This window comes from Drosophila ananassae, assembly GCF_017639315.1.
Source record: "Drosophila ananassae strain 14024-0371.13 chromosome 4 unlocalized genomic scaffold, ASM1763931v2 tig00000071, whole genome shotgun sequence".
In the NCBI taxonomy this organism is placed as follows: domain Eukaryota; kingdom Metazoa; phylum Arthropoda; class Insecta; order Diptera; family Drosophilidae; genus Drosophila; species Drosophila ananassae.
The window spans coordinates 1839826-1866235 of NW_025319041.1; the positions used below are offsets into that span (position 1 = coordinate 1839826).

General features: G+C 40.4%; 2 protein-coding genes and 1 long non-coding RNA gene across 6 annotated transcripts in view; all 3 read left to right on the forward strand.

The window, feature by feature from the left end:
* LOC6498715 overlaps positions 1–12640 on the forward strand; it is a 190258-nt gene extending 177618 nt beyond the window's left edge. For all 4 annotated transcript variants that reach the window (XM_044717825.1, XM_044717826.1, XM_044717828.1 and 1 more), the window contains one exon: positions 10427–12640. In XM_044717825.1, coding sequence (XP_044573760.1) covers positions 10427–10651 — 225 coding nt within the window. In that variant the 3' untranslated portion in view covers positions 10652–12640. The remainder of the gene's footprint in view (positions 1–10426) is intronic.
* Positions 12641–20232: 7592 nt separating this feature from the next.
* Positions 20233–21610, forward strand: LOC116655205. Its single transcript, XR_006507911.1, has 2 exons — positions 20233–20634; positions 20686–21610. It is a non-coding gene; the product is annotated as an uncharacterized LOC116655205 (long non-coding RNA).
* Positions 21611–21970: 360 nt separating this feature from the next.
* Positions 21971–25267, forward strand: LOC123256968 (RING-H2 finger protein ATL58-like). The gene is made up of 2 exons (XM_044717808.1): positions 21971–23936; positions 23988–25267. Exon 1 carries the CDS (start codon positions 22716–22718, stop codon positions 23520–23522), a length of 807 nt encoding a protein of 268 aa, XP_044573743.1. The 5' UTR covers positions 21971–22715; the 3' UTR covers positions 23523–23936; positions 23988–25267.
* The last annotated feature ends 1143 nt before the right edge of the window (positions 25268–26410 follow it).

Below are 26410 nucleotides of genomic sequence, written 5' to 3' on the forward strand. Positions count from 1 at the left end.
TAGATTTACAAATTGGCAACCAAAGGGGTCGGAAGGACCTGGTTGACCTGTTTGGAACAGAGAAAAGTATCTTTTCGAGTAAAAGTTTCGAGTCAACTTGACCAAGAATAATTTTTTGAAGGAGCATGGCCCCAGAACAAGTACGACGTACCTGCAATGGTGGTAGGTCTAATAATTTTAGCCGACAAAGATATGGTGAAAGAAGATCATCTGAGTCCCAGTTTAAATATTTTAAGGAAAATAAAAGAAACTGCTTTTGCCCTGATTTAATACTTTTTTGATGAACCATATACTACGGACTCCAAACGCATGAACAGTATTCCAGGATCGGTCAAGCCAAAGAGACATACAACGTTTTAGTGGTGAAGGGATCATCAAACTCTTTTGACCAACGCTTGATAAAAGCAAGTACTCCTCTGGCTTTATTAACTGTTACAGAAATATGTTCATTAAACGACAGCTTGTGATCGAAAAGAACTCCAAGATCATTCATTAAGGATACACGATCTAAAAAGTGATTCCCAAGTGAGTACGAGATGACATGAAGCATGCTACGGTTAAACGTCATAACCTTGCACTTTGAGCAATTTAGTGAGAGAAGATTGCACGGTGCGACAGTGAAAAAACACTTGTGAAACGAGATAGTGTAGGTTGTTAATCTGGTCGAAGAGAACTCAAAAATATTTTTTTTTATATTTTTTGAACCCTCCAATTTTCATTTATTAAAAAAAAAACCGTTTTTCGGGACTTTTTTGCGCTTAAAAATTCCTGAACGCTTTTTTTTCAACCGATTTCAAAATTTTTGCTGTTTTTCAATAGTTAAATGTTGTAGCTTTTGAAAAAAAAATATATCTTCGATTTTGTTGAACAAAAAGGACAAAATTTTTACACCTGAAACTGAAGTTTTCGACTTTTATTCGTGTTTTTCGGATTTTGATACCAGTTTTTCGGTACTACTTACAAATATTCGGCCATTTTTGATACATATCAATGTTGTCTCATTCATTCTGAATAAAACGAGACAAATTTCATCAAAAAATTATGAAAATTGGTGAAGTTATAACGCTTTTCCTAAAAAGAGTTAATTCAACCTAGCGTTTTGAGTTCTCTCCGACCAGATTAACAACCTACACTATCTCATTTCCCAAGTGTATTTCGTTTTTTTTTTTTGTCGCACAGTGTTGTTAGAGCACCACAAGAAAACTTCATCAAGGTCGAATTGCAGATGTTTATGAAGGAAGTGGTCAGAGAAAGAAAAGCAGAGCTTGACATCATCAGCATACATAAGTGTAGAAGCATAGCTCACGACACTAGGTAAGTCGTTAACAAAGAGGATAAATAGAAGAGGTCCTAAGTGACTGCCTTGCGGAACACCAGATGTTACTTTTATGATATGAGATGTGATGTTCTTGAACAAAATCCGCTGCGTAGTTCGATAGATATGAAGTCATCCACTGTATGATATTAGGAGGAAAACCCATAAGATAAAGTTTCCGGAGAAGGAGACGATGATTAACAGAATCGAAAGCTTTGCTAAAATCGGTGTAAGCTACATCGGTTTGCATTCGTTTTAGATAACCCTTGTGGACGATCGAAGTGAATTCTAGCTGATTGGTTGTTGTAGAACGATATTTGACAAAACCATGCTGGGAGGAGGAAATTATGCTTTTGCAATGATGTTACAGTTGCAATGTAACCAATTTCTTCAGCAGCTTGGGAATAGCAGAAAGCTTAGCAATACCGCGGTAGTTATCTATAAGTATTTTAGAACCTTTCTTATGAAGTGGAATAATAAAAGATTCATTCCATCTCTAAGGAAGGCATGAAAGGTCTAGAGATAAATTGAATAGGATGGTAAGAGGGTAGCATAGGATATCAGAGCAGTGCCTGAGAATACAGCTCGGGACATTATCGGGACCAGCAGAAAATGAGATATCCAAGGTTGAAAGAGCATTAAAAACATCAAGATGGTTAAATTTAGACAAGTAAATATTGTTTATATACGGAATTAAATTATAAGAATCGGACGAATAAGTTGATTGAAAAAATGAAGCAAAGAGATTAGAAATACCTTGTTCTGAAGAATCAGAAATATTTTTATAAGTTAGGGAAGGAGGAAAAAGACTGGATTTACGTTTCATATTGACAAACGAATAGAAGGAGCTCGGATCATTTCGGAAGTTTGCCTTACAATTCACGATGTAACGCTTATAAAGTTGATTATTAAAGATAATAAACTGGTTGCAAATGTAAAGAAAGTTTGTCTGATGAAACAAAGATACAGACTTAAGAAACATTTTGCAAGCTCTAGATTTCCTGTTCTTAAGACGAGATAGGTGTTTATTAAACCATGGTGGTTTATTTGATGAGGACAAGGCATCGTGGATTACATCATAAAAAGAATCAGTAGCAGCATCAATAGAGTTATAAAATGAAAGATATTCCCAGTCAAATCCAGCTAAATGATTGCGAAGAGCATTATAATCCGTTTTTCGGAAACATTTACGATACTGAGTCTTATAGTTAGCATGTATATTAGGGACATCAATTAATACCGAACCGAAGGTATATAGGAACAGCTGAGAATTTATTATTAACAGCAATGAGGACACCACCACCGAAAGATGGTCTATCTATTCGAAACACAGTGTACTTTGCAACAAAAATTTCATAATCAGAGACAGAGGAATTAAGCCAGGTTTCAGTAAGTGCAATAGCATCAAAATCAAAAGAAGCACTCTTAGTAAAAAATTGGCTCAATTTACCTAGAATACTTCGAACGTTTTGGTAGCAGCGGGGGGAAGAATCTTTGGCTAAAAATTCATGAATAATACTGTGCTCATTCCAGGCTGATGGATCAAGTGACCGCTAATTCATTAGGAGTTACCTTAAGATGGTTTGAGAGGTGACTCCTGACATCATCCACAGTGGCATCCGGCATGAGGCGGGATACAAATAAAGCTTTACGAGGTGCAACAGCTCTAAGCGAAAGCCCAGAGGATCTTAACACAGGCGCCACACCAGTGAGAGGCCTAGGAGACGTTGCCACTGGAACCTGCAAGTTTTCCAACGATGGAGGTTCCAAGACAATAGGTGGATCAAGGCTCTTTGACGATTCCATTGGCTGACTAGGTGAATGGATCACTTCCACAGGCACAACAGCACATTTAATATGTGAGCAGTTGTTACAAAGCCAGCAGGACAGATACGAGTCACCAGTGATGCATCCTCCAAACTCGCATTTCTTAGCAGTGCAAATTAGACTCATTATTGACTGAGATTTGTCCACTGTAGTGAGAGCGAGAAGAGATCAGTTAGAAATTTGTGGTAGAGAGGCACGCTCGGATCAGGCACGTCGAAGAGAAGACGTCACAAAAGAGATACGCCGTGACAAATAACCGCTTGAGGGTAACAATGATGTAACGGGATTACTCGACCTGAGAATAGAACTCAGGAAGAGAATATATATATATGAATATTCGAAGAGCACGACAGAAGTAATATTGAATAATAATATTGTTTTTAAGAAGTGAATGGTTCAATGAACTATGTAAGTCAAATATGCTCCGACGATGATACGCGAAAAGGGGAAACTCTTATCAAAGATATAGGTAATCAGATGAGAGCAATCGCAAAAACACGTCGAAATGCGGCAAAGTTAGACTAAAGACTCTAGCTATGCTATGGATTTGCAAGCTATGCTATGGAGAAAAAATGTCGATTGCTAAAAAATTTTAATCGATAACACAGGCCAACAGCAAAAAATCTCCACGCATAATTTCACCTGCTCCATATCCTTTAAGCCCCCCTGAACCAAAGTCCAGAACAAACATAGGTTCTATCACACACAGTTTCCGCGGTACACCTAAGAGAAGAAATTGATCAAATTTTACCATATGTTGAATTATGTAGGCCGTGAAATGGCTATGACCATCATTGTTTTTAGTAAATATCATTTTTGAAATATCTGCAACCGAATATGTTTCTGTAATGCTATGAATATGCATATGCATACCAAAAAGCCAGCCAGCCAAAAGTTGCGTTAACTCAAATGCTATCTCCACATTTATTATAAGTGGATTGTTGAAGTTAATTTTGAAAACATTTTAACGGGTTTTTTAGTTGAGGTTTCAGTGTATTTCTTGTATCCTTAAGATTTAGACATTTGCTCTTAAAATAAGGGAAGTTTAGGTTAGGTCGGTTATGCTAGGGGTACATAGAAGACCCCCCGCTTCACCTTGAGCCGCTAGGGCTCCTTGTGCTACCGCTAGGGCAAGGGTTTCACCGAAGTGCTTACACCCCCTGACTATCTGAGAAGATGCATATTGTAACCCGGTTGCCCCTTAGTGCTGGGGATTCCAGTGCTTCCCTAATGGCTACTACTTCAGCCTGGAAAACACTGCAGTGGTCAGGGAGTCTGAAGGACTTCTTTAGGCTCAAATGCTCACAAAAGTAACCGCCTCCCACCTGGCCGTTGAGTTTTGATCCATCTGTGTAGATATGAAGGGAGCCCTCCGATCCCGGTGTCCGGGCATCCCATTCCTCCCTCGAGGGGATGATGGTTTTGCCTTTCCCTGCATATGGAGATGTCCAGGGCAGGCCACCAGACCACAACTCTATAGAATAAGATTGGTCTGATGATCGCTGTGTACAATTATCTGACTATCTTGGGGGACATTCCCCATTTCAGGCCTACCGCCTTGCGGCAGGTATAGAGTGCTATTGCCGCTTTCTTAGTCCTATCTGCGGTGTTCAGCTTCCAGTCCAGTTTCTTGTCTAGTGTGATGCCTAGGTAATTTGCACTATCTCTAAGAACTAATTCCTCTCTTTATAAAGGAATTTTGTACTTCCTGGTAAACAGCACGACCTCTGTCTTGGACGGAATGACTCCCAGCCCGTTTCTTTGCGCCCAGGCCGACAGAACTTCGAGCTTCCCTGTCATTAGGTCGCATAACGTTTGTGGGAATTTCCCTACGAAGGCAATAGCAACACCGTCCGCGTACGCAATGATCTTACAGCCGCCACCCTCTAAGGATCGCAGTAGGCTGTTAACCGCCACGTTCCAGAGTAGTGGTGAGAGTACACCTCCTTGCGGGGTGCCCCTCTTGACGTATCTTCGAATAGTCGAACCTCCAAGAGTAACCTCGACACTCCTGTTAACCAGGATCTGCCGTATTAGGTGAGTTGATCGGTTGTCTATTCCAAGTCCCGTCAGTGCGTCGATTATTGAGCACGGCAAGATGTTGTTGAAGGCCCCTTCTATGTCTAGAAAAGCCACAAGTGCGTATTCCTTAAAGTTGATCGCTCGTTCGGCGATCATAGTGATATCGTGCAGGGCTGTTTCTGTTGATCGGCCCCTTTTGTAAGCATGCTGAGAGCATGAGATGTCATTTGGGTTAATGTTTAGTTGTAGATGGAGACTTAAGAGTCTTTCCGTAGTCTTAAGGAGGAAGGAAGACAGACTTATAGGTCTGAAGTCCTTGGGGGTGCAGTGGGATGGTTTCCCCGCCTTGGGTATGAATACAACCTTCGTGCACAGCCACGCCTTTGGTATCATACCAGTAGTGAAGACTGTGCTGAAGATTTTCTTAATCCATTTCCTTAGGTTAATACCGGCTCTGGATAACTGAGCCGGTAGAATACCGTCCGGTCCCGGAGATTTGAAGGGTTTAAAACTGTCTATTGCCCATTTAAGATTTCTGTCACTAAGAAGGTAGTTGAGTGGGTCCTGGTGACCCTGGCTACGCATCACCTGGGTTGTTCCTTCCGATGAGCAACCCGGGAAGTGTGCGTTGATAAGGGTTTCCAGGGATTCCCGGCTTGAGGTTGTCCACCGCCCATCCGTGTTCTTAATATAACCTACGATGGGGGCTGTAGTAGAGAGAATCTTTCTTAGGCGGACGGCCTCCTATGTCTCCTGGATGTTGGTGCAGAAATTGGCCCAGGCAACCCTCTTTGCCTTTCGCAATTCCTTGTTATACCGCCTGAGTTCAGCTTTATAGGCCTCCCACGCCTCGTCTGTGTTGGTACGGTGCGCGTGGTTAAAGGCCCTACGTGTATGTTTCTTGAAGGGGGCTAACGACGAGGTCCACCATGAAGGCTTCTTCGATCTGCTGCTACCTATTCTTTTCTTGGGGTAGGCCCTGCGCTCGTCACAGTAAGCTTATCTACCGTGGCGTTGAGCCCCTCGTAAGTCTCGATAATCTCTGAAGGTGGTTAACCTAAGGATCTATCTAGTATCTTTTTATAGAGCTCCCAGTTTTCCTTCCTAGGATTTCGAACTGCTTGCTTGGTGAAGTTCTCAAAACTTACGGCTATCTCAATGTAGCGGTGGTCTGAAAAGGAGTGTTTGCCTGGGACTCTCCAGCTGGTGATTGCATCAGCCAGAGAGTACGAGAATTATGTAATGTCAAGAACCTCTCTCCTGTTCTTGACGACGATGGTGGGCTCTGAACCTCTGTTACTCACTAGAAGCTTAGAGCTGAGGATAAAATCGAAGATTGACTCACCCCTCTCATTTGTGTCAGTGCTTCCCCACTGACTGTGATGAGCGTTGGCATCGCATCCTATTAGTAGGTCGATTTTCTTCCTCTCGCTGTCCTCCACAAGCCGCCTGAGTAGCAAGTGCGGTGGAGGTCCTATGTGGTCATGACCCATATACGCCGAGCATATTCTTAGATGGCCGCCTGAGCCTTCTATCGATGCGGCTACACGATCTTCATTGCTGAAATTTGGTAGCAAGAAAATTTTAAGGCTCTTTTTTGCGAGTATACATGCTCGCTTTTTACCTGTTACATCGGCTGTGCACAGCCTGAAATCCGACGCTCCCAAACCGAGAATCCTGTCTCCATGGAACCAGGGTTCTTGGATGAGGGCCACGTCAGCTCCACTCTCTGCGAGATGGAGCAGGAGGGCGGCGGATGCCACCTTACTGTGATGGAGACTTATCTGCAGGAATGTCAGAGACATCCTTTAGATTCTCCACCACAGTAACCTCAGCCTCGGTGTCGGAGCCTAGCAGTGAGTCCTCCTCCATACCGACGCCTCCAAGAGCCCTTGCCAAGTCACTCTGTTCGTCCGTAGAGCGTTATGCGGCAACTACGTCAAACTTGAACTCACGGGAGTAACGGTAGGTCCCGGAGTCGTAGTCAAAACCGTAAATAGTCCTGACTAAATTTACATGGATTCTGCAAGGGACTGCTCGGGTTGGCCAGACGCTTGCTGTGATCAGGCAGGAGTTGATGTGCTTGAAGTCCTGGGTTGGTTTTCCTTAAGTATCGGTGTTATGGTGGTTCGGCTGATTCCTTATCGGCCGGTCCTACTGGCGGTCCGTTTCACAGGAGCAACACTCGAAGTAGGTTAGGTACGGCGGGGTCTACTGGTGGTCCGTTTCACGGGAGCAATACTCAAAATAGACTGGTCTGCCGCGGGATCTCCTCGTAGTCCGTTTAACGGGAGCAACACTCGAAGTGGTTAGGTAATGGCCGAAATGGTTAGGTTAGGCCATACGCGGTCTACTTGTGGTCCATTTCACGGGAGCAACACTTGAAGTAGACTGGTATGCCGCGGATTCTACTTGTGGTCCGTTTACACAGGAGCCACTCGAAGTAGATACGATGATGAAAGTTCTACTGGTGGTCCGTTTACACTGGAGCCACGCGAAGTAGATAGCTTTCAGAGAGTCCTACTTGTGAACAGTTTTACACAGGATCACTCGAAGTAGGTTGATTTAAAGTGCCGGGGTTCAGACACTGAGTAACGAGACGATTAACTCTGATTTCGGAACTATCTTTATTTCAGAAGAACAACTCTTATATAAGATGCTGAATTAAAAGGTCTGACATTCCTTCTGGGCGGACCTCTTCGGTCGGTTCCCCCAAGTCTAACTCTTGTGCGTCCATCTCCAAGTCGATGCCTCCAGGCTTACTCTTCGCATCCGACTTGTAGATCCTCATCGAACCCGTATTTGATACGGCTACCAGCACCCTCCAGGATCTTCGCAGTCTTCTCATTTAAGGTGAGTTCAACCTGCCTTCTTAGTCCCACTGCTTCCTCCACCTTGGCGAATCTCCAGTCCGCCGTAGGGAGTGTGGGATTGCACATTTTTAGCATGGCCAGTTTGGTTGCAGGGTCCACCGGCTTCTATGTCAGCGATACGCGGGCCCTTGGTTTGCTGGGGATCTTGTCCCAGTCCACCGCCTCCAGACTGGCTCCTGGGTAAACCCCTCCAAGCGGTGCAACCATGCGATTGTAGAGGCCTACAGACCTCGCATCTTAGCACGCTATCACCTTGATGCTACCCTGGTAACACCCTGCGTCTTCGCAGTCCGATGGAGGTCCTTTGCTCTTGAGCATCTCCTCCATGAAGCGCCCATGCAGCTCATTCATCACCCTCCGCCAAAGCTCCTTGGGGATCAGGCCATCTTTGGAGCCGTTGTCAACAACCCCAATGATGGTCCTTCCCTTTGTAACCTCGGCGAAGGATCTGTTGCTCTGTTGCGTCTGCACCTTTATCTTCTTCGCTAGGGGCGCTCCACCGTCAGTCGACCTCTGCCTCTTCGCACTTTGTGTGCTGTCTTTGGCAGAGTCGCCTACTCCTGTCGGCTTCTTCGGATCAAATCACACTCCCGCTTTTGCTCGCTGAAAGTCAGGCAGGATTTCCCTCGCCCACTTTATAATCTCAGCCTGATCGGGGTTGGCTTTCGCCGATGGGTCCGCCCTCATCAGAATGAAGGCCGCTCTCCTCCTATCCTTATAGGAGCCCTTCCGCTGCAAGGGGCCAGCAGTCGCCGGACCGGGGCCTTCCTTAGGGATACCGCCGGTGCGAGAGGAGCTCGACCTGGGATCTTGTCCCCCACACCGTTTGGTGGTCCCATAGTGGGCCCCGTTTTGGGGGTTGGTGCCTTGACATCCCCCCTACACCGGCGCAGCTCGCCTCCAGACGTTGTCCCTCAGTGGTGAGCTTCGCCATCCCAGCATCTCAAAAAAAAAATTTCTAACGAAATATAGCATGTGAAATTTGCTTCATTTTTTGTAAAGTTATGCGTTTTTAAATTTAAAAGTATTTTTTTATTTTTTAAGGTAACCTTAAGGGGGGGTTAGGGTCTGAGCGAGCAAAAAAAGACACATTTTCATGTTTTTTTTTTGAGGATCTGGTAAACATCTATTTATTTAAACTATTTTTAAATTGAATTACAACATTTGAAGAATGTTTTGTAAAATTTTCAGAAAAAAAAAATAAGAACTACGGCAATGGCGACCATTATTAGCAGGCTCCTCGAAAAAAAGTTGCATTGCGGTGCCCCTCATATATCGGTTGTAGATTATCCGAAATCAAAAAATCAAAGTTCTTTCGTTAGATAGACATTTTTCCCAGGTATCCCTGGGAGGGTTTTTAGAAGTTCCGATTTTTAAATTTTTGGGAACACTTTGAAGTGAAAAACGTGATTTTTGAAGAAAAAAATCGGCTAATTTGTTATTTAAAAAATAGAAATTTAAACAAATTTGGAAAAAACTCTTCAGGGATACCTGGTCAATTATGTTGGCAAGAAGTGGTAAAAATTTCAAAACGATCGATTCAGTAGTTTTGAAGTTATGATGGGCACCGACTTTGAAAAAGTGAGTTTTGGGAAAAACGCTTTGAAGTTTTTCTGACCGTTGGCCTGGCTCGGAGGTGGGGTTGCTAAAATCGCTGTATCTTTGTTAATAATGCACCTATCCATCTAAAATTTGGACACAGTATTCTTGAAAGGTTCTTTAATAAGAAAATAAAAAAAAAAAAAATCGAAAAAAAAAAAATTTAAAACCCTAACCCCCCCTTAAGTAATTTAAAAAAATCGTAGAACAAACGTTCGAGTTTTAATATCGAACATACTGAACTTTTTTCAAAATTTTAAAAGACAAAATAAGTGAAACGCGGATGGGAAATTTTTTACAAACATCTTCATTTGGGAAATTCTTTAAAATTCTTTTTTTCTGAATAACTTTCTTGGGATGGTGGAATGGCTGATGTACCAGTCAATATGTGTACATTAAAATATTTTGTCTGGTGACACCAATGTCCGCACTATCTTCAATTTAGTAAATCAAAAGTTTTTTTTTATTTGATTCAAAGCAAATTTACATTGACGTAAATTTTTCCCAAGTCAGCTTGTTTGGATAAAATCCCTCTAATGAAAACAATACCTTACATTTGATATAAAACTCACACCGAAAATTTTTAATTCTTCGGCTATATATAGTGTCTTCACGCTCCTGCTACAAGCAAGGCATGCGTGCCGCGGACTGCTGACCGCTGTGATAATAATATAAGCTGCTACCTAACTGCAGGGTTATATCAACTTAAGCTTCTCCCGAGCTTAGGGAGTTATCTCGGGAGTTCATTCTTTTTTATACAATTTTTTAAGATTTCAATATTTCTTTTAAGCCAAAAGGAAGTGAACATTTTCATCGCATTGCAAGAGGCTTTACAACATCTCCTTCGAAGGAATTAGTTGAGAAAATGGCAACAAAAAACCGTTCATCTGAAGAAAAAGAACTAAGCCCCATGGATTGGTTCGATGATGCTTCTTATTTTACAACGATTCAGAATGACGAAACACCAGAATCTGCAGTATTAAAATTGCAATTTTCCAATTACAAAAATTATTAAGGAATGTTTTTAGTGTTTCTGCATAGGTTTGTATAAAAATGGAGTCTCTTTATTAAATAAAAAAAGGTAACATTGTACCCAATATTCATTGTAAATATATTCAAATAATTTTAAAACATAATGGCAGACCATAAATATTTGTCAATACTGTTAATTAATGTACAAATTATACAACTCTGTAAGAGGATACATTTCCGTTGCAAGTCTCTGAAAATATTCAAAAAAATAAAAAAATATACAAAAAAAGGCTAGTTTTCCTAATGAATTATATTGATACTTGTTTTTTTTTTGTTTTTCATGGTATTTACGGAAATGGTCTTTCATTTTAACCCTTTATTATCATTTACACTCAATACCTAATATAATTAATTTATACTCAATACTTAAATACTTACTTCTATTCATTGTATTGAGTATATTCTAGTTCTATACAAATATTTCTTACAGCTCCTTACAATCAATTTTAAGATAGGATATGTATCTTGCTTCATCGCTCATTTACAAGAAGATCTACGTAAGAAAACCCATATTTCAGAGTTACTTAAACTTCATTTACTCAATTTAGGAACGTAATATTATTATTTTAGAAAGGAAGTTCTCACAAGATTTACCAGGATATTTCGTATATTGTATGGTGTCATATACCATTGTGTTACGTAGATTATGATATGGGTTATTTGGTTTGATATGGTTTATTAATTTTAAGATTTTTTTAACAAAAACAACGACACATCTTAAATAAAATTGTTAAAGTATAGGAGGAAAAGGACGGGTAGGGATATAAAAGGTTATCGAAATTTCACTGCGTCACACTCCGACCCTATAAAGTATATATATTCTTGATCAGGATATGAGTCGATATAAGCATGTCCATCTGTCTGTCTGTCCGTCTGTCTGTCGGTTTCTGCGCAAACTAGTCTCTCAGTTTTAGAGCTATCGAGTTGAAACTTTGCACATATCCTTCTTTTCCTTGCAGGTAGTATATAAGCCGGGATCGGTCGACTATATCCTATATCTGCCATATAACTGATTGATCGGAAATGCCATAACTTTGGTGTTTTTTAAGTTTTTAGAGGGTTGGGACTTTCCACACATGTTTTATTTGACCAAAATATCTTATGTACAAAATTTCATAAGTATCGGACGACTATATCCTATAGCTGTCATAGAACGATCGGAAGTGGCATAACTTTGATGTTTTTTAAGTTAGAAAGATGGGACTTGGTACAGATTCCATTTTAGGCAAAATAATCTTTTGCCAAATTTCATAGGGATCGGCCAACTATATTCAAAATCAATCAATTATCAAAAATGGCACAACTGCAAGGGTATATCAACTTCGGCTCCGCCCGAAGTTAGCTTTCCTTTCTTGTTTTTTTTCTGAATTCAAATTGACTCGCCTCAGTGTTCAATCTAATGGATATGTATGTGATTATGTGCCAGTGTATATTGTATATGTACATACGTACTCACTCTATGTACTCTTTTAGTAAATGAGCGATTTTTTATTTTGGGTTGATGCACTAATACCTATTCTATATACATACATGTGTATGTATGTATTAACTTTAAAAACCGTAAAGTAAAAACATATCACGATCTATTATGTAAGACATAACAATAAATCTAAAAAAACATATGCATGTATGTGCGGTTATTTATGTACAAATGAATGTATTGTATCATTCATAAATAGTGATGCCCATCTAAAAACAACAAAAAATTTGTATTTCAGTGATGAAATGGACAATAATCATAAAGGTATAATCAATGACAATATTCGCGATTTTATTATATACTAAATACATATGAGACAAGTTTGTAGTTTTTAAACATGAAGTTATCTACGCATGGTTGATGTTTAAGAAATCTGATTCAATCAACCCAAATAAATAATAAGACAAATGTATAATTTAATTGTAAAAATGTTGTAAATTATATTGTAATAAAATATATTTATTCAACGATGTTAAGTTTTGTTGATTGGAACAGTTGATATAGTTATTTCTGTAGAGAAGTTTTTCTGGAGATACGCCTTTTGCAGTATGTGTGAAACTGAATATATGATTTGACTGAATATTTGCGATTCATAGAAACCGTGCTCTCTCACGGGTCAAGGTTTCTTTTGGCCACATCATAAAACCTTTTGCACGGGATGTAGTTGCTTCGCCGTCGTTGCTTGCCAAGAATAAGAATAAAAAAAGACTCAAATTTTGTATTTTTTAAAGATAAAAGCTTGGGACCTTCTATGGAAAGTCCAATTCTATTTTGAATCAACTGACCTAATCTAAAAAATTTCTTTAGGATTGGTGGACTATATCATATTGCTTCCATGTAACTGGAAGATCACAAAATTTATGTGTTTTTGACAAAAGAAGCTTTGGAGTTGTTAAAATGCATATTGTGGAAGCCGGCAATGCACAGTGGTTGCGCTCATAGGCCATAATTCAAAAAATCGGCAGAACAGAAAATTTGCGAAAAGTAAACAAAAAGTCTACATAATGTCCAAGTTTCTCAATGGCAAACCAGATTTTTCAGAAATCTAACGGGACTTTCTAAAAATAGAATGCAAAGCGTGAACAAGTGTTCAGTTTTGAAGCGCAGCGGCGTTAAGTTACCTCTTCGTCAAAATATTACTGGATTTCAAAGTGTTCAAACGTTTGTTAGAGAGGTCCTAATTTTATTATTTAAAATAAATTTTAAAGTTGAAGGTATTTACTTACTAATTACTTATTGTGAAATTTATTTGATAAATATTTTATTCGTTATGTGTTTTTATTTAACTATACATTTTTTGTGTATTATATGAACGTCTTTTTCATGTTTAAGTAGACTTTTAGATATGTTCCCCCCCCGATTCCCCCTTTATGAGTGATATCAGTGCATTTGCCAATGTTTTCAGGTAATAAAAATGTTAAGTTAAACTGCCGATTTTTGCCTATGTGTATGTACACATTAATAATCTCCAGCTGTCAAGGTCAAATTCGCAACGCAATCTGCTACTCTTCCTTTGATTTTATGATGTTTCTTTTGTTTTCGTCATATGTGTTTATCGATAATTTCGCATATTATTTTTTCGCTTATTTTTATGTTTTCATTTTTAATAGGTGCTTCTTGTAAGTGCGAATTTTCACGCATTTGATATTTGGTGCAAAGAAAAGGGCGTTGATGCAGAAAAAAATTGGAGAGTTACTAATGTAATAGAAGAAAGCATTAAACCTAAAGGCTACGCAGTCGACATGACAACACTTAGTAATTGCATTAGTTACATTTGCAAAAAAATTTGTACTTTTTTGGCCAAATACAATCGTTTTAAGAATTAAATTGTTAAACATCAATCTAATTGGCTGAACACTATTGAAACAATTATAATTGAGCCACCTCAACAAAGGATTGCAAGTGCTGAACGTGGACGACCCAAAATTGATTTTGCTGAGTCCTCAAAAAGGACAAAACGTCGTCGGATAGCTCTGCTAGAAAAACAAGATGAGTCTGCAGCTTCTGTTCTACGCTCATACTATTTTCAACCGATCCCAAAGTCATCCGAAACAAATATGGAAAAGGTCTTATCGCTTTTAATGGACACTGGAATCACGAAACATCAATACTTGCTTATTCGTGAATTTATAAATAGTGAAGCTTCATGCAATATATTGCCAAGCTATGAAAAAATTCTCAAATTTAAAACCTTAAGATATCCAGAAAATATAACAGTAGCAGAAACATATGCAGAAGTTGAGCTGCAGAGTCTACTAGACAACACAGCTTCAATCATTTTAGAGCTCCAAAAAACTGTAACTGAAAATTGTCTTGATAGCACGGAGAACACACTAACATTAATTGGAAAATGGGGCTTTGATGGCAGTACAGGGCACAGTGAATATAAGCAAAAGTTTTCAAACTGCACGATGATAGATGTCTATTTGTAACATCATACGTCCCACTTCAGCTTATATCTGAAAATAACTCAAAAATAATATGGCAAAATCCTAGACCATCATCTACACGCTATTGTAGACCAGTCAGACTTCAATTTAAAAAGGAAACAGCCACACTATCCGTTGAAGAAGAACTGTACTTCAAAAATAAAATAGATAACCTAAAGCCAACCGAATTTGAAAGTCCCAATAAAAAATTATTTATAAATCATAGCCTGCAACTTACTATGGTAGATGGTAAATTGTGCAACGCCTTAAGCAATACGTCGTCTATGAAATGCTTTATATGCGGTGCAAAGCCCACCAAAATGAATAATATAGAAAAATGTCTTACAAAAATAGCTGACAAAAAGTATTATGAATTTGGCTTATCACCACTTCATTCCTACATACGCTTTTTTGAGTACTTTTTGCACATTTCGTATAAATTGGAAATAAAAATGTGGCAAGCGAGATCAGCAGAACAAAAGCTTAATGTACTGCAAAGAAAAGAACGAGTACAAGCGCAGTTTCGCGATAAAATGGGAATAATTGTTGATAAGCCTAGAGACGGAGGCAGAGGAACTTCCAACGATGGAAATACGGCCAGGAAATTTTTTGGTAACCCGAGCTTGGCATCTGATATTACAGGCATTGATGAAGAAGTCATAACCCGCTGCGCAACGATATTGCAAGCCTTAGCATCAGGATATTCCATTAATGCTAAAAAATTCGATATCTATGCGTTGGATACTGCTAAGCAGTTGATAAAAATATATCCATGGTACTATCTTCCAGCAACAGTGCTTACAATTTTAATTCACGGTGCGAAAGTGATAGAGCATGCGTTTCTGTCAATTGGAGAGCTATCAGAAGAAGCTGCGGAGTCCAACAACAAAGAAATAAAGAAATGCCGGCTGCAACATATTCGGAAGATGTCTCGCATATTGACAAATACAGACTTAATTAATACACTTCTTTTGCGTTCAGACCCTTTCATAACAAGTCAAAGGAAACTACCAAAAAGAGACAAATCGAATTTTTCTCCCAGCACATGTGATTACACATTAAGTGCAGCGGGTTATGACTTCTTCATCAATGCCTGTAATATCAGATGCCAAGCTCGGGTTACCAAAAAATTTCCTGGCCGTATTTCCATCGTTGGAAGTTCCTCTGCCTCCGTCTCTAGGCTTATCAAAAATTATTCCCATGTTATCGCGAAACTGCGCTTGTACTCGTTCTTTTCTTTGCAGTACATTAAGCTTTTGTTTTGCTGATCTCGCTTGCCACATTTTTATTTCCAATTTGTACGAAATGTGCATAAGTACTCAAAAAAGCGTATGTAGGAATGAAGTGGTGATAAGCCAAATTCATAATACTTTTTGTCAGCTATTTTTGTAAGACATTTTTCTATATTATTCATTTCGGTGGGCTTTGCACCGCATATAAAGCATTTCATAGACGACGTATTGCTTAAGGCGTTGCACACTTTACCATCTACCATAGTAAGTTGCAGGCTATGATTTATAAATAATTTTTTATTGGGACTTTCAAATTCGGTTGGCTTTAGGTTATCTATTTTATTTTTGAAGTACAGTTCTTCTTCAACGGATAGTGTGGCTGTTTCCTTTTTAAATTGAAGTCTGACTGGTCTACAATAGCGTGTAGATGATGGTCTAGGATTTTGCCATATTATTTTTGAGTTATTTTCAGATATAATCTGAAGTGGGACGTATGATGTTACAAATAGACATCTATCATCGTGCAGTTTGAAAACTTTTGCTTATATTCACAGTGCCCTGTACTGCCATCAAAGCCCCATTTTTCAATTAATGTTAGTGTGTTCTCCGTGCCATCAAGACAATTTTCAGTTACAGCTGTCTAGTAGACTCTGCGGCTCAACTTCTGCATATGTTTCTGCTACTGTTATATTTTCTGGATATCTTAAGGTTTTAAATTTGAGAATTTTTTCATAGCTTGGCAATATATTGCATGAAGCTTCACTATTTATAAATTCACGAATAAGCAAGTATTGATGTTTCGTGATTCCAGTGTCCATTAAAAGCGATAAGACCTTTTCCATATTTGTTTCGGATGACTTTGGGATCGGTTGAAAATAGTATGAGCGTAGAACAGAAGCTGCAGACTCATCTTGTTTTTCTAGCAGAGCTATCCGACGACGTTTTGTCCTTTTTGAGGACTCAGCAAAATCAATTTTGGGTCGTCAACGTTCAGCACTTGCAATCCTTTGTTGAGGTGGCACAATTATAATTGTTTCAATAGTGTTCAGCCAATTAGATTGATATTTAACAATTTAATTCTTAAAACGATTGTATTTGGCCAAAAAAGTACAAATTTTTTTGCAAATGTAACTAATGCAATTACTAAGTGTTGTCATGTCGACTGCGTAGCCTTTAGGTTTAATGCTTTCTTCTATTACATTAGTAACTCTCCAATTTTTTTCTGCATCAACGCCCTTTTCTTTGCACCAAATATCAAATGCGTGAAAATTCGCACTTACAAGAAGCACCTATTAAAAATGAAAACATAAAAATAAGCGAAAAAATAATATGCGAAATTATCGATAAACACATATGACGAAAACAAAAGAAACATCATAAAATCAAAGGAAGAGTAGCAGATTGCGTTGCGAATTTGACCTTGACAGCTTGAGATTATTAATGTGTATAAGTTAACACTTCTGAGGGGTAACAAACAGTCGGTAGAAATCTTGGGTGATTCTTGGATCACCCTAGTCTTTATAATGTCGACTCAGCATACCCGCCTTTGGGGGCCGTGCCTGGATCCCACTGGTTTCCGGTATCTTGCGATCGTCAGCATTTCCCACTGTCACGCGGTCGGCCTGCCGACTAGGCACCCTACTGCTAAGTTCCTCAGTTCTGTTTTATAATCATTGGAATAAAGAGCACTTAGCTCCATAAACTTAACTCCGGCCATCGCCGTTTCATTATTTGCATTCGCCCACTGAGCTTAAGGCCAGGGGTATAGGGGGGCAGTCACCCTCTCAACATAAACCTTATTTTACACGTCATCAACCACCATATCGGTGGCACCCCATCAGTGGCCACCTGGGACCAGCAGCCCTGCCGCCAATTCGTGCCAACCGCTACTACTCATCAAGCATCCTACTGGTGCCACCTCATCACCGGCGGATCTGGAGCAGCCTTACCATCGAGAAACGTTCAACTAGATAACTGGCGCCTAACGAGCAAAAAACTAGCGACCCAAAAATTTTCAAACATGTAAGTGGGCTAATTAATTAATACGGCTTCAAAAAACATATACCATATACAATAAAAGTACACCTTATAATTGGCAAAAACAAATATAACTTGCACACTTAAAAAAAAAAAAAAAAAAAAAAAAAAAAAACAATTATTATACATATATAATAATAAAGCTGCATTTGTGACCTGCAGCTCATATAAGATTTTTTATTTCTTTTTGGTGAAAATATATTTTAATAAATTAAATATATTAAATATATATATATATATATAATAAAACAATTATTATACGTATATAATAATAAAGCTGCATTTGTGAACTGCAGCTCATATAAGATTTTTTATTTCTTTTTGGTGAAAATATATTTTAATAAATTAAATATATTAAATATATATATATATATAATAAAACAATTATTATACGTATATAATAATAAAGCTGCATTTGTGAACTGCAGCTCATATAAGATTTTTTATTTCTTTTTGGTGAAAATATATTTTAATAAATTGAATAAATATAAAATATATTAAAGTCTTATGCCAGCCGGACAGAATATTCGGCCATATGTATTGAACCTCGTATAAATTAGGTGGCATAAGTTCAAGTTTTTAATGAACTTTCCAGGTCCGTATAGAGAAATTAAAAAAGAAGTCGTGAGTGATAGTGAAGAAGAAGAGATCCGGGGTTTTAGACCGGGGCAGGCTCAAATCGTAGAGAAAGAAAAAATAATGAACGCGAACGAATTGCAAAGTATTATCCAGGGCGCCTTAGCGCAACAGGAAGCTAGGCTCCGAGCTGAATTTGAAGCTCAAATCAATTCCGTTAACGTGCAGTTACAAAACATGCGCGTAGAGACCCCACAGGTGGAGGCCTACCAAAGAGTGTCGGTACAGCCAGGAGCGCCCCCATGCGACATACCGCTCCACATAATTAAGTCAGTACCAGATTTTAACGGTGAGCAAGACGGGTACGTAGCGTGGAGGCAGTCCGCCACGGACGCATACGAACTCTTTAAACCTTACCAGGGCAGCTGTGCCCATTATCAAGCCGTTACCATAATCAGGAATAAAATTAGGGGCCCAGCGTGAGCGTTGTTGGTATCACACAACACTGTGCTTAATTTCGATGCCATTCTGGCAAGATTAGACTGCTCCTACGCAGACAAAACTTCCTTGAGGCTGTTACGACAACAGCTTGAGGCAGTTCGCCAAAGTGACCAAAGCCTCATGCAATACTATGACGAGGTTGAGCGTAAGCTAACCCTCGTCACGAACAAAATTGTCATGTCCCACGACATTGAAAGAGCCACACTGCTCAACAATGAGGTAAGGGCGGACGCACTACATGTGTTTATCTCAGGCCTAAAAAAAAACCTGAGAGCAGTCGTTTTCCCGGCACAGCCAAAAGACCTTCCTTCGGCATTGGCATTAGCTAGGGAGGCTGAAGCCAGCATCGAAAGAAGCCAGTTTGCGGCAACGTATGCTAGGGCAATGGAACAGAAGACACAGAATTCTGATTTTCGTAGGACTCAGTTCCGCACTCCTGATAAACAAGGAAACGAAAAGAACCCTCATTATTTTAAAAGACCAGATAAAAACCAACAAAATGGTTCTGGGCGTAAGCCAGAGGACTGGGCCGACCGTGGAGATCCACGTCAGGCAGCAGAGCCCATGGACTGGAACCCATCGTCTTCTTAGTCCAAGCAACAGCATTTTAAACAAAACCAATATGTATCACAACCGCAAAATATGCAGGCAATAAATTCAAAAAGACCCAACTCCTCTGATAGGATAACGGATCAAAGGCGTCAGCGGCTTAACAACATCGAGCAGACCGCTAGTGCCAACGATCAAGAGTATGAGAGTGCTGCGGTAGCCGCGATGAGCGCAATCGAAGACGACAGCGACTCGATCGACTCCCATGACCTCCTCAATTTTTTAGAGAGCGGTCCCGGCTGCCGTTCATCGAACGACAGTTGGCTGGGAGGACTTTAAAAATTCTTATTGATACAGGGGCAGCGAAAAGTTATATAAAGCCCGTAAAGGAGCTTAAAAACATAACGCCAGTAGCCTCACCGTTTCGCGTGAATACAATTCACGGATCCAATAGCATAAATAAAAAGTGCCAAATAAATGTCTTGGGAACAACTTCCCCATTCTTCATATTAGATTCCCTAACAACATTTGACGGGATCATAGGCTTCGACTTGCTAACGCAAGTGGGAGCCACCCTCAATATGCAAACTAAAAAAATATTGTATGGTTCCGTGTCTGAGGACCTGCAGTTTCCTGATTGCAACGATGTAAACTTTACCAACATAAAGGACATAGTCGTTCCAGAATCAGTAAAAAAGGAGTTTATCGATATGATGAAAAAAAGATCTAAGGTCTTCTCCGTCGCAAATCAAACGTTTGTGAGGGTACGAATATGATTTTTATGAAAAATAAACAGAAAAGTTAAACTCTAAAGGTAAACAAACCATAGTCGATAGTTAGTAGTCGAATAAAAATAAGTCGATAACAGATCGCTGTTACAGCCCTTTAAAGCTGTTAAGGCAAACAATCCGGCAACCCCATCCATCTGGCAATTTTGACAACTGAATTTCCGCTTGCTTGGCTGGTTCTTTTGCAATCAAAACGCCAAAGTTAGAAGTTGTCTACAACCAAAAGAAATAGTGAATATCGCCAACGTGGAAACTGGGATAGTACCGAACACGGTACACCAGGAGACTGAGATCAGAAGCCGAACGTTGGCTGTGGATGAGCCCAGCCGTTCGCCGCTGCACGTGTGTTGTGGTTGTGGCGAAAAAGACTCCAGGTGAGCCGGCTAATATGTCGCTAAGTAGAGTAATAATATAAGGTGTTCTAGGAAGTGTTAGGAAACCCCCCCGATCGTTTACGTAGCGCTCGCCAAAAGCCTACGTCAAGCCACCGATCGAGTTTCGACCCAGAGGTCTACGGCGGAGACACCGCGTGGATCATCGGCCAGGGATCCAGGAAAAGCTTTCCTCGATCAGCCCCTAAACGTGCGCGAACCCGGTCCAGACTCGAACCGCGATCGGCGAGGTCTGTGACCGGCGACGTGTGCGTGATTGGGGCCGCAGAAGATCAGGAGCGGCTGGAACCTGGCCAACCCAGGAGCGTGGAGGACATAACCTCACTTTCCGGCGCAGAACCGCATGTTCGTTTGAGCCGACCGCATTTAACCTGATGGGCTAGCCGACGATCGCTGAGGCAGACATCTCGTCCATAGTGACGATTCAACGAGAACAACAACAACCAGGAGAGAGGCGCGACAAGCTGTGCCAGGATTAGTGTATTATTGAGTAGAATTTAATTTTCATTATTTTTGTTTTGTAAGTCATTTTGGATCGTACATAGACTCATCTTTTGTTTTCTGTAGAGCATTGATAAGAGGCACATGTACATCAAAACTCCATAATATAATTCGCATTTAACCTGATCACCCCAAAACATCCAGCGTTCTCGTCTACAGGCCTGCGGACTTCGAGGGATGGTTTCGTGAGTAAACATTGTCATGTAACAAACTTGATCATGTAACAGTGCCTCTAGAGGAAAACATATGAATAGTCAGTCCATATCAAAATGATTGGGTAGACGTTATAACTTAACTCCTACTTCACATTCATACATATAATTCTTTATCCACACATTTTTACATTATATTCCAATTTGTTAATTAAGCTAGAGTAAACTCATTTTATAGGATTAGGACCAATTAGGAGTAAGGGTTTAGGTTAAGCATGAGTCTGAAGAAGAAGCTATTATGATTTTGTATTGAAGTTTGATTTTGAAATGAAGTAAAATTATAGTTTAATGGGCACCTGAGCTGATCGATTTCAATATGGGTAAGGGCAGCAGCAATTCGGTGTTGTTTCTTTACAGGTAGGGCGGGCAAAGCAGAAGAACCTCACCACCTTAGTTCTTCAAACAGCATGGTTTCCTGTCTCGACTTCATATCCTTCCAGAGGACTGTATCCCCTTTCCTAACTCTGCCTACAAATTTTTATTGTGTGGCGGTGATGCTGATTAGGAAGTAACCGACCCCCTTGCCTCTTCACTGAGCTAGGCCGTTCCCGTAGGCAGAGTATGCAACCAGTCGGTATCCACTACACCGTGTTCGTCACAGAATAAAATGGCGCCCAACGTGGGGCTAGCAAAACGGCTAGCAAAACATCTAGCTAAGCAACAAACAAAACACCAAATCGCAGCCCCTGCTCTTACGAGCTGTCCTCCAACCTATCCTAACAGTCAGCCTTCCAAACAAGTTTCTTTAGTTTCAGAAAACCCTTCTTTTTGATTCCACTAGGACTGCTGTGTTTTGGGAAATCCTCAGAACCAGACCAGGGAACAAATTAAGGATTAGGAAAGATGTTTCTCTTGAAATATCCTTTTGTTTATATATGTATCTAAGGAACAAGAAGTCGAGACTGTATTGGCTGGAATGTTTCAGCAATAACTCCTTCTTAGCCTTTGATCAACTCATCAAACCATAAATATTCATAAATTCGAGAATTGTAATTGTTGGAAAATTCAGCAATACCTCATTTTTGAATATTTTGGCTTCAATTTTGGCCTCTATTATTGTCAAAAGTTGCCTAAAAGAAATTGAGATTTATATTGGTTGGAGTATTTCAGCAGTATACTCTTTCATTTAGCGCAATGAACACATCAGTTTGTTTTAGATTCAATACAGATATGAAAATACAGACAGAAACCCTTGTAATATATTAAATGAAATCGATACAGCAAAGGATAAGACCCAAGATATCCCATAAAAATTCAGGTTTCCGAAATTAAATTGTGGAAATAATAGACTTTATATCTATCAAATTTCGTTATATTTTGTTGTTGTTGTTGTATATCGAAAACGAAACAATGTCAGTTCGGCGTAGTCCCGAAAATAGTTCAAGATTGGCCATTGAGTCGGTGCAATGCTCCATATGCAATGATACCAACGCCGAGATAGACTTTGTCGAAACCCCCTGTCAACACCGCTTTCATCGAACGTGCGTAACTTCCTGGTTACTGCAAAATGAAACGTGTCCAAATTGTCGACAACCATGCTTATCGTCGCAGCTCAATGATAGCACGCGAAGAGCGCAAGACACTACCCTAGAAGTTCCGAGAGTTCAAAACGGATCCAATCCAAACTCACGAACAGGCGCCGTTCCTAGAAGTCGTCCGAATACCAGACCGACAACAAGGTCAACCTCAACCGTATCCAATAATCGTCCGAGCACCGCCTCACAAGCGCAGCGTTCACCACGTGCTGGAGGTTCGCAGAGAACGACTAGCATTTCAGAAGAGGAGATTTTTGTATGTTTTGGAACCCCGGAGGTTTTGGTTAGCGATAATGGCACTCAGTTTAAAAGCCAGGACTTCGCAGCCTTTACATCCAAGCATGGAATCCAACATAATTTCACTGGTGCTTACTCTCCGCAATCCAACGCGGCGGAGCGCGTCAACCGTAAAAAGAGAAATTTCGTTCTAAGCAACCAGGCTAAGCATATCAACGCAAAATTGTCACCGGTGGGAATCAAGGCCAGAGTAAAGGAGAAGAGAGGGCAGTCGTTATATCTGCTCGAAGACATCAATGGAAAGGAGTTAGGAGTTTTCATGCAAAAGACCTTTGGTGAAGTACCCTTTTTCAGCTTTCATCTCCTTTTATTATCAGGTCGATAAAACCTGTGGTGTGAGGGTACGAATATGATTTTTATGAAAAATAAACAGAAAAGTTAAACTCTAAAGGTAAACAAACCATAGTCGATAGTTAGTAGTCGAATAAAAATAAGTCGATAACAGATCGCTGTTACAGCCCTTTAAAGCTGTTAAGGCAAACAATCCGGCAACCCCATCCATCTGGCAATTTTGACAACTGAATTTCCGCTTGCTTGGCTGGTTCTTTTGCAATCAAAACGCCAAAGTTAGAAGTTGTCTACAACCAAAAGAAATAGTGAATATCGCCAACGTGGAAACTGGGATAGTACCGAACACGGTACACCAGGAGACTGAGATCAGAAGCCGAACGTTGGCTGTGGATGAGCCCAGCCGTTCGCCGCTGCACGTGTGTTGTGGTTGTGGCGAAAAAGACTCCAGGTGAGCCGGCTAATATGTCGCTAAGTAGAGTAATAATATAAGGTGTTCTAGGAAGTGTTAGGAAACCCCCCCGATCGTTTACGTAGCGCTCGCCAAAAGCCTACGTCAAGCCACCGATCGAGTTTCGACCCAGAGGTCTACGGCGGAGACACCGCGTGGATCATCGGCCAGGGATCCAGGAAAAGCTTTCCTCGATCAGCCCCTAAACGTGCGCGAACCCGGTCCAGACTCGAACCGCGATCGGCGAGGTCTGTGACCGGCGACGTGTGCGTGATTGGGGCCGCAGAAGATCAGGAGCGGCTGGAACCTGGCCAACCCAGGAGCGTGGAGGACATAACCTCACTTTCCGGCGCAGAACCGCATGTTCGTTTGAGCCGACCGCATTTAACCTGATGGGCTAGCCGACGATCGCTGAGGCAGACATCTCGTCCATAGTGACGATTCAACGAGAACAACAACAACCAGGAGAGAGGCGCGACAAGCTGTGCCAGGATTAGTGTATTATTGAGTAGAATTTAATTTTCATTATTTTTGTTTTGTAAGTCATTTTGGATCGTACATAGACTCATCTTTTGTTTTCTGTAGAGCATTGATAAGAGGCACATGTACATCAAAACTCCATAATATAATTCGCATTTAACCTGATCACCCCAAAACATCCAGCGTTCTCGTCTACAGGCCTGCGGACTTCGAGGGATGGTTTCGTGAGTAAACATTGTCATGTAACAAACTTGATCATGTAACAGTGCCTCTAGAGGAAAACATATGAATAGTCAGTCCATATCAAAATGATTGGGTAGACGTTATAACTTAACTCCTACTTCACATTCATACATATAATTCTTTATCCACACATTTTTACATTATATTCCAATTTGTTAATTAAGCTAGAGTAAACTCATTTTATAGGATTAGGACCAATTAGGAGTAAGGGTTTAGGTTAAGCATGAGTCTGAAGAAGAAGCTATTATGATTTTGTATTGAAGTTTGATTTTGAAATGAAGTAAAATTATAGTTTAATGGGCACCTGAGCTGATCGATTTCAATATGGGTAAGGGCAGCAGCAATTCGGTGTTGTTTCTTTACAGGTAGGGCGGGCAAAGCAGAAGAACCTCACCACCTTAGTTCTTCAAACAGCATGGTTTCCTGTCTCGACTTCATATCCTTCCAGAGGACTGTATCCCCTTTCCTAACTCTGCCTACAAATTTTTATTGTGTGGCGGTGATGCTGATTAGGAAGTAACCGACCCCCTTGCCTCTTCACTGAGCTAGGCCGTTCCCGTAGGCAGAGTATGCAACCAGTCGGTATCCACTACACCGTGTTCGTCACACGTTGCCGTACAACACAAATGTTGTGGCTACTATTCGCACTGAGGATAACAACCCAGTGTACTCTAAAGCGTACCCGCACCCAATGGGTGTCGCGGACTTCGTTAATAAAGAAATAAAAGACCTACTGAAGTCTAAGATTATAACCCCGTCGAGATCACCGTATAATAATCCAACTTGGGTGGTCGATAAAAAAGGGTCAGATGAGACAGGTGGTAGGAAAAAGCGTTTGGTAATCGACTTCAGGAAACTGAACGAAAAAACCATTCCTGATAAATACCCCTTGCCAAGTATCGAGTTAATACTTGCAAACCTTGGCAAAGCCAAATATTTTACAACTCTAGACTTAAAATCTGGTTATCACCAAATTTTCCTCGCGGAACAAGATCGCGAAAAAACCTCATTTTCAGTCAACGGAGGCAAATATGAATTCTGCCGTTTGCCTTTTGGATTAAAAAATGCTGGTAGCATTTTTCAGAGGGCAATCGATGACGTATTGAGAGAGCAGATAGGGAAGTCGTGCTACGTCTATGTTGACGATGTCATAATCTTTTCGGAAAACGAAAAAGAGCATGTCAGTCACATTGACTGGGTCCTGAAAAAATTAGGCCAAGCCAATATGACCATCTCGAAAGAGAAAACCCATTTTTTTAAAGAAAGTGTCCAATACCTCGGCTTCGTGGTAACCCGAAATGGGGCTACAACTGACCCAGAAAAGGTAGCAGCCATTAAGGAATACACAGAACCGACAAGCTTATTCTCACTAAGATCATTCTTAGGACTAGCCAGCTATTATAGGTGTTTTATAAAAGATTTCGCTACAATAGCCAGGCCACTAACCGACCTCCTTAAGGGAGAAAACGGTTCCGTAAGTAAACACATGTCTAGGAAAATACCCATTAAATTTAACGATCAGCAAAGAGACGGTTCGATAGACTTCGAAACATTTTGGCATCAGAAGATGTCACCCTTAAATACCCAGATTTTAAGAAACCGTTCGATCTGACAACCGATGCGTCAGCTTACGGCATCGGGGCAGTACTGTCGCAGGACAAAAAACCCATAACAATGATATCCAGAACCCTTAAAGACTGCGAGACCCGTTACGCAACTAACGAAAGAGAGTTACTCGCTATAGTCTGGGC

Coding starts and splice junctions, on each gene's coding strand:
- LOC123256968 (XM_044717808.1), top strand. CDS start 22,716: ATGTCAGTTCGGCGTAGTCCCGAAAATAGTTCAAGATTGGCCATTGAG.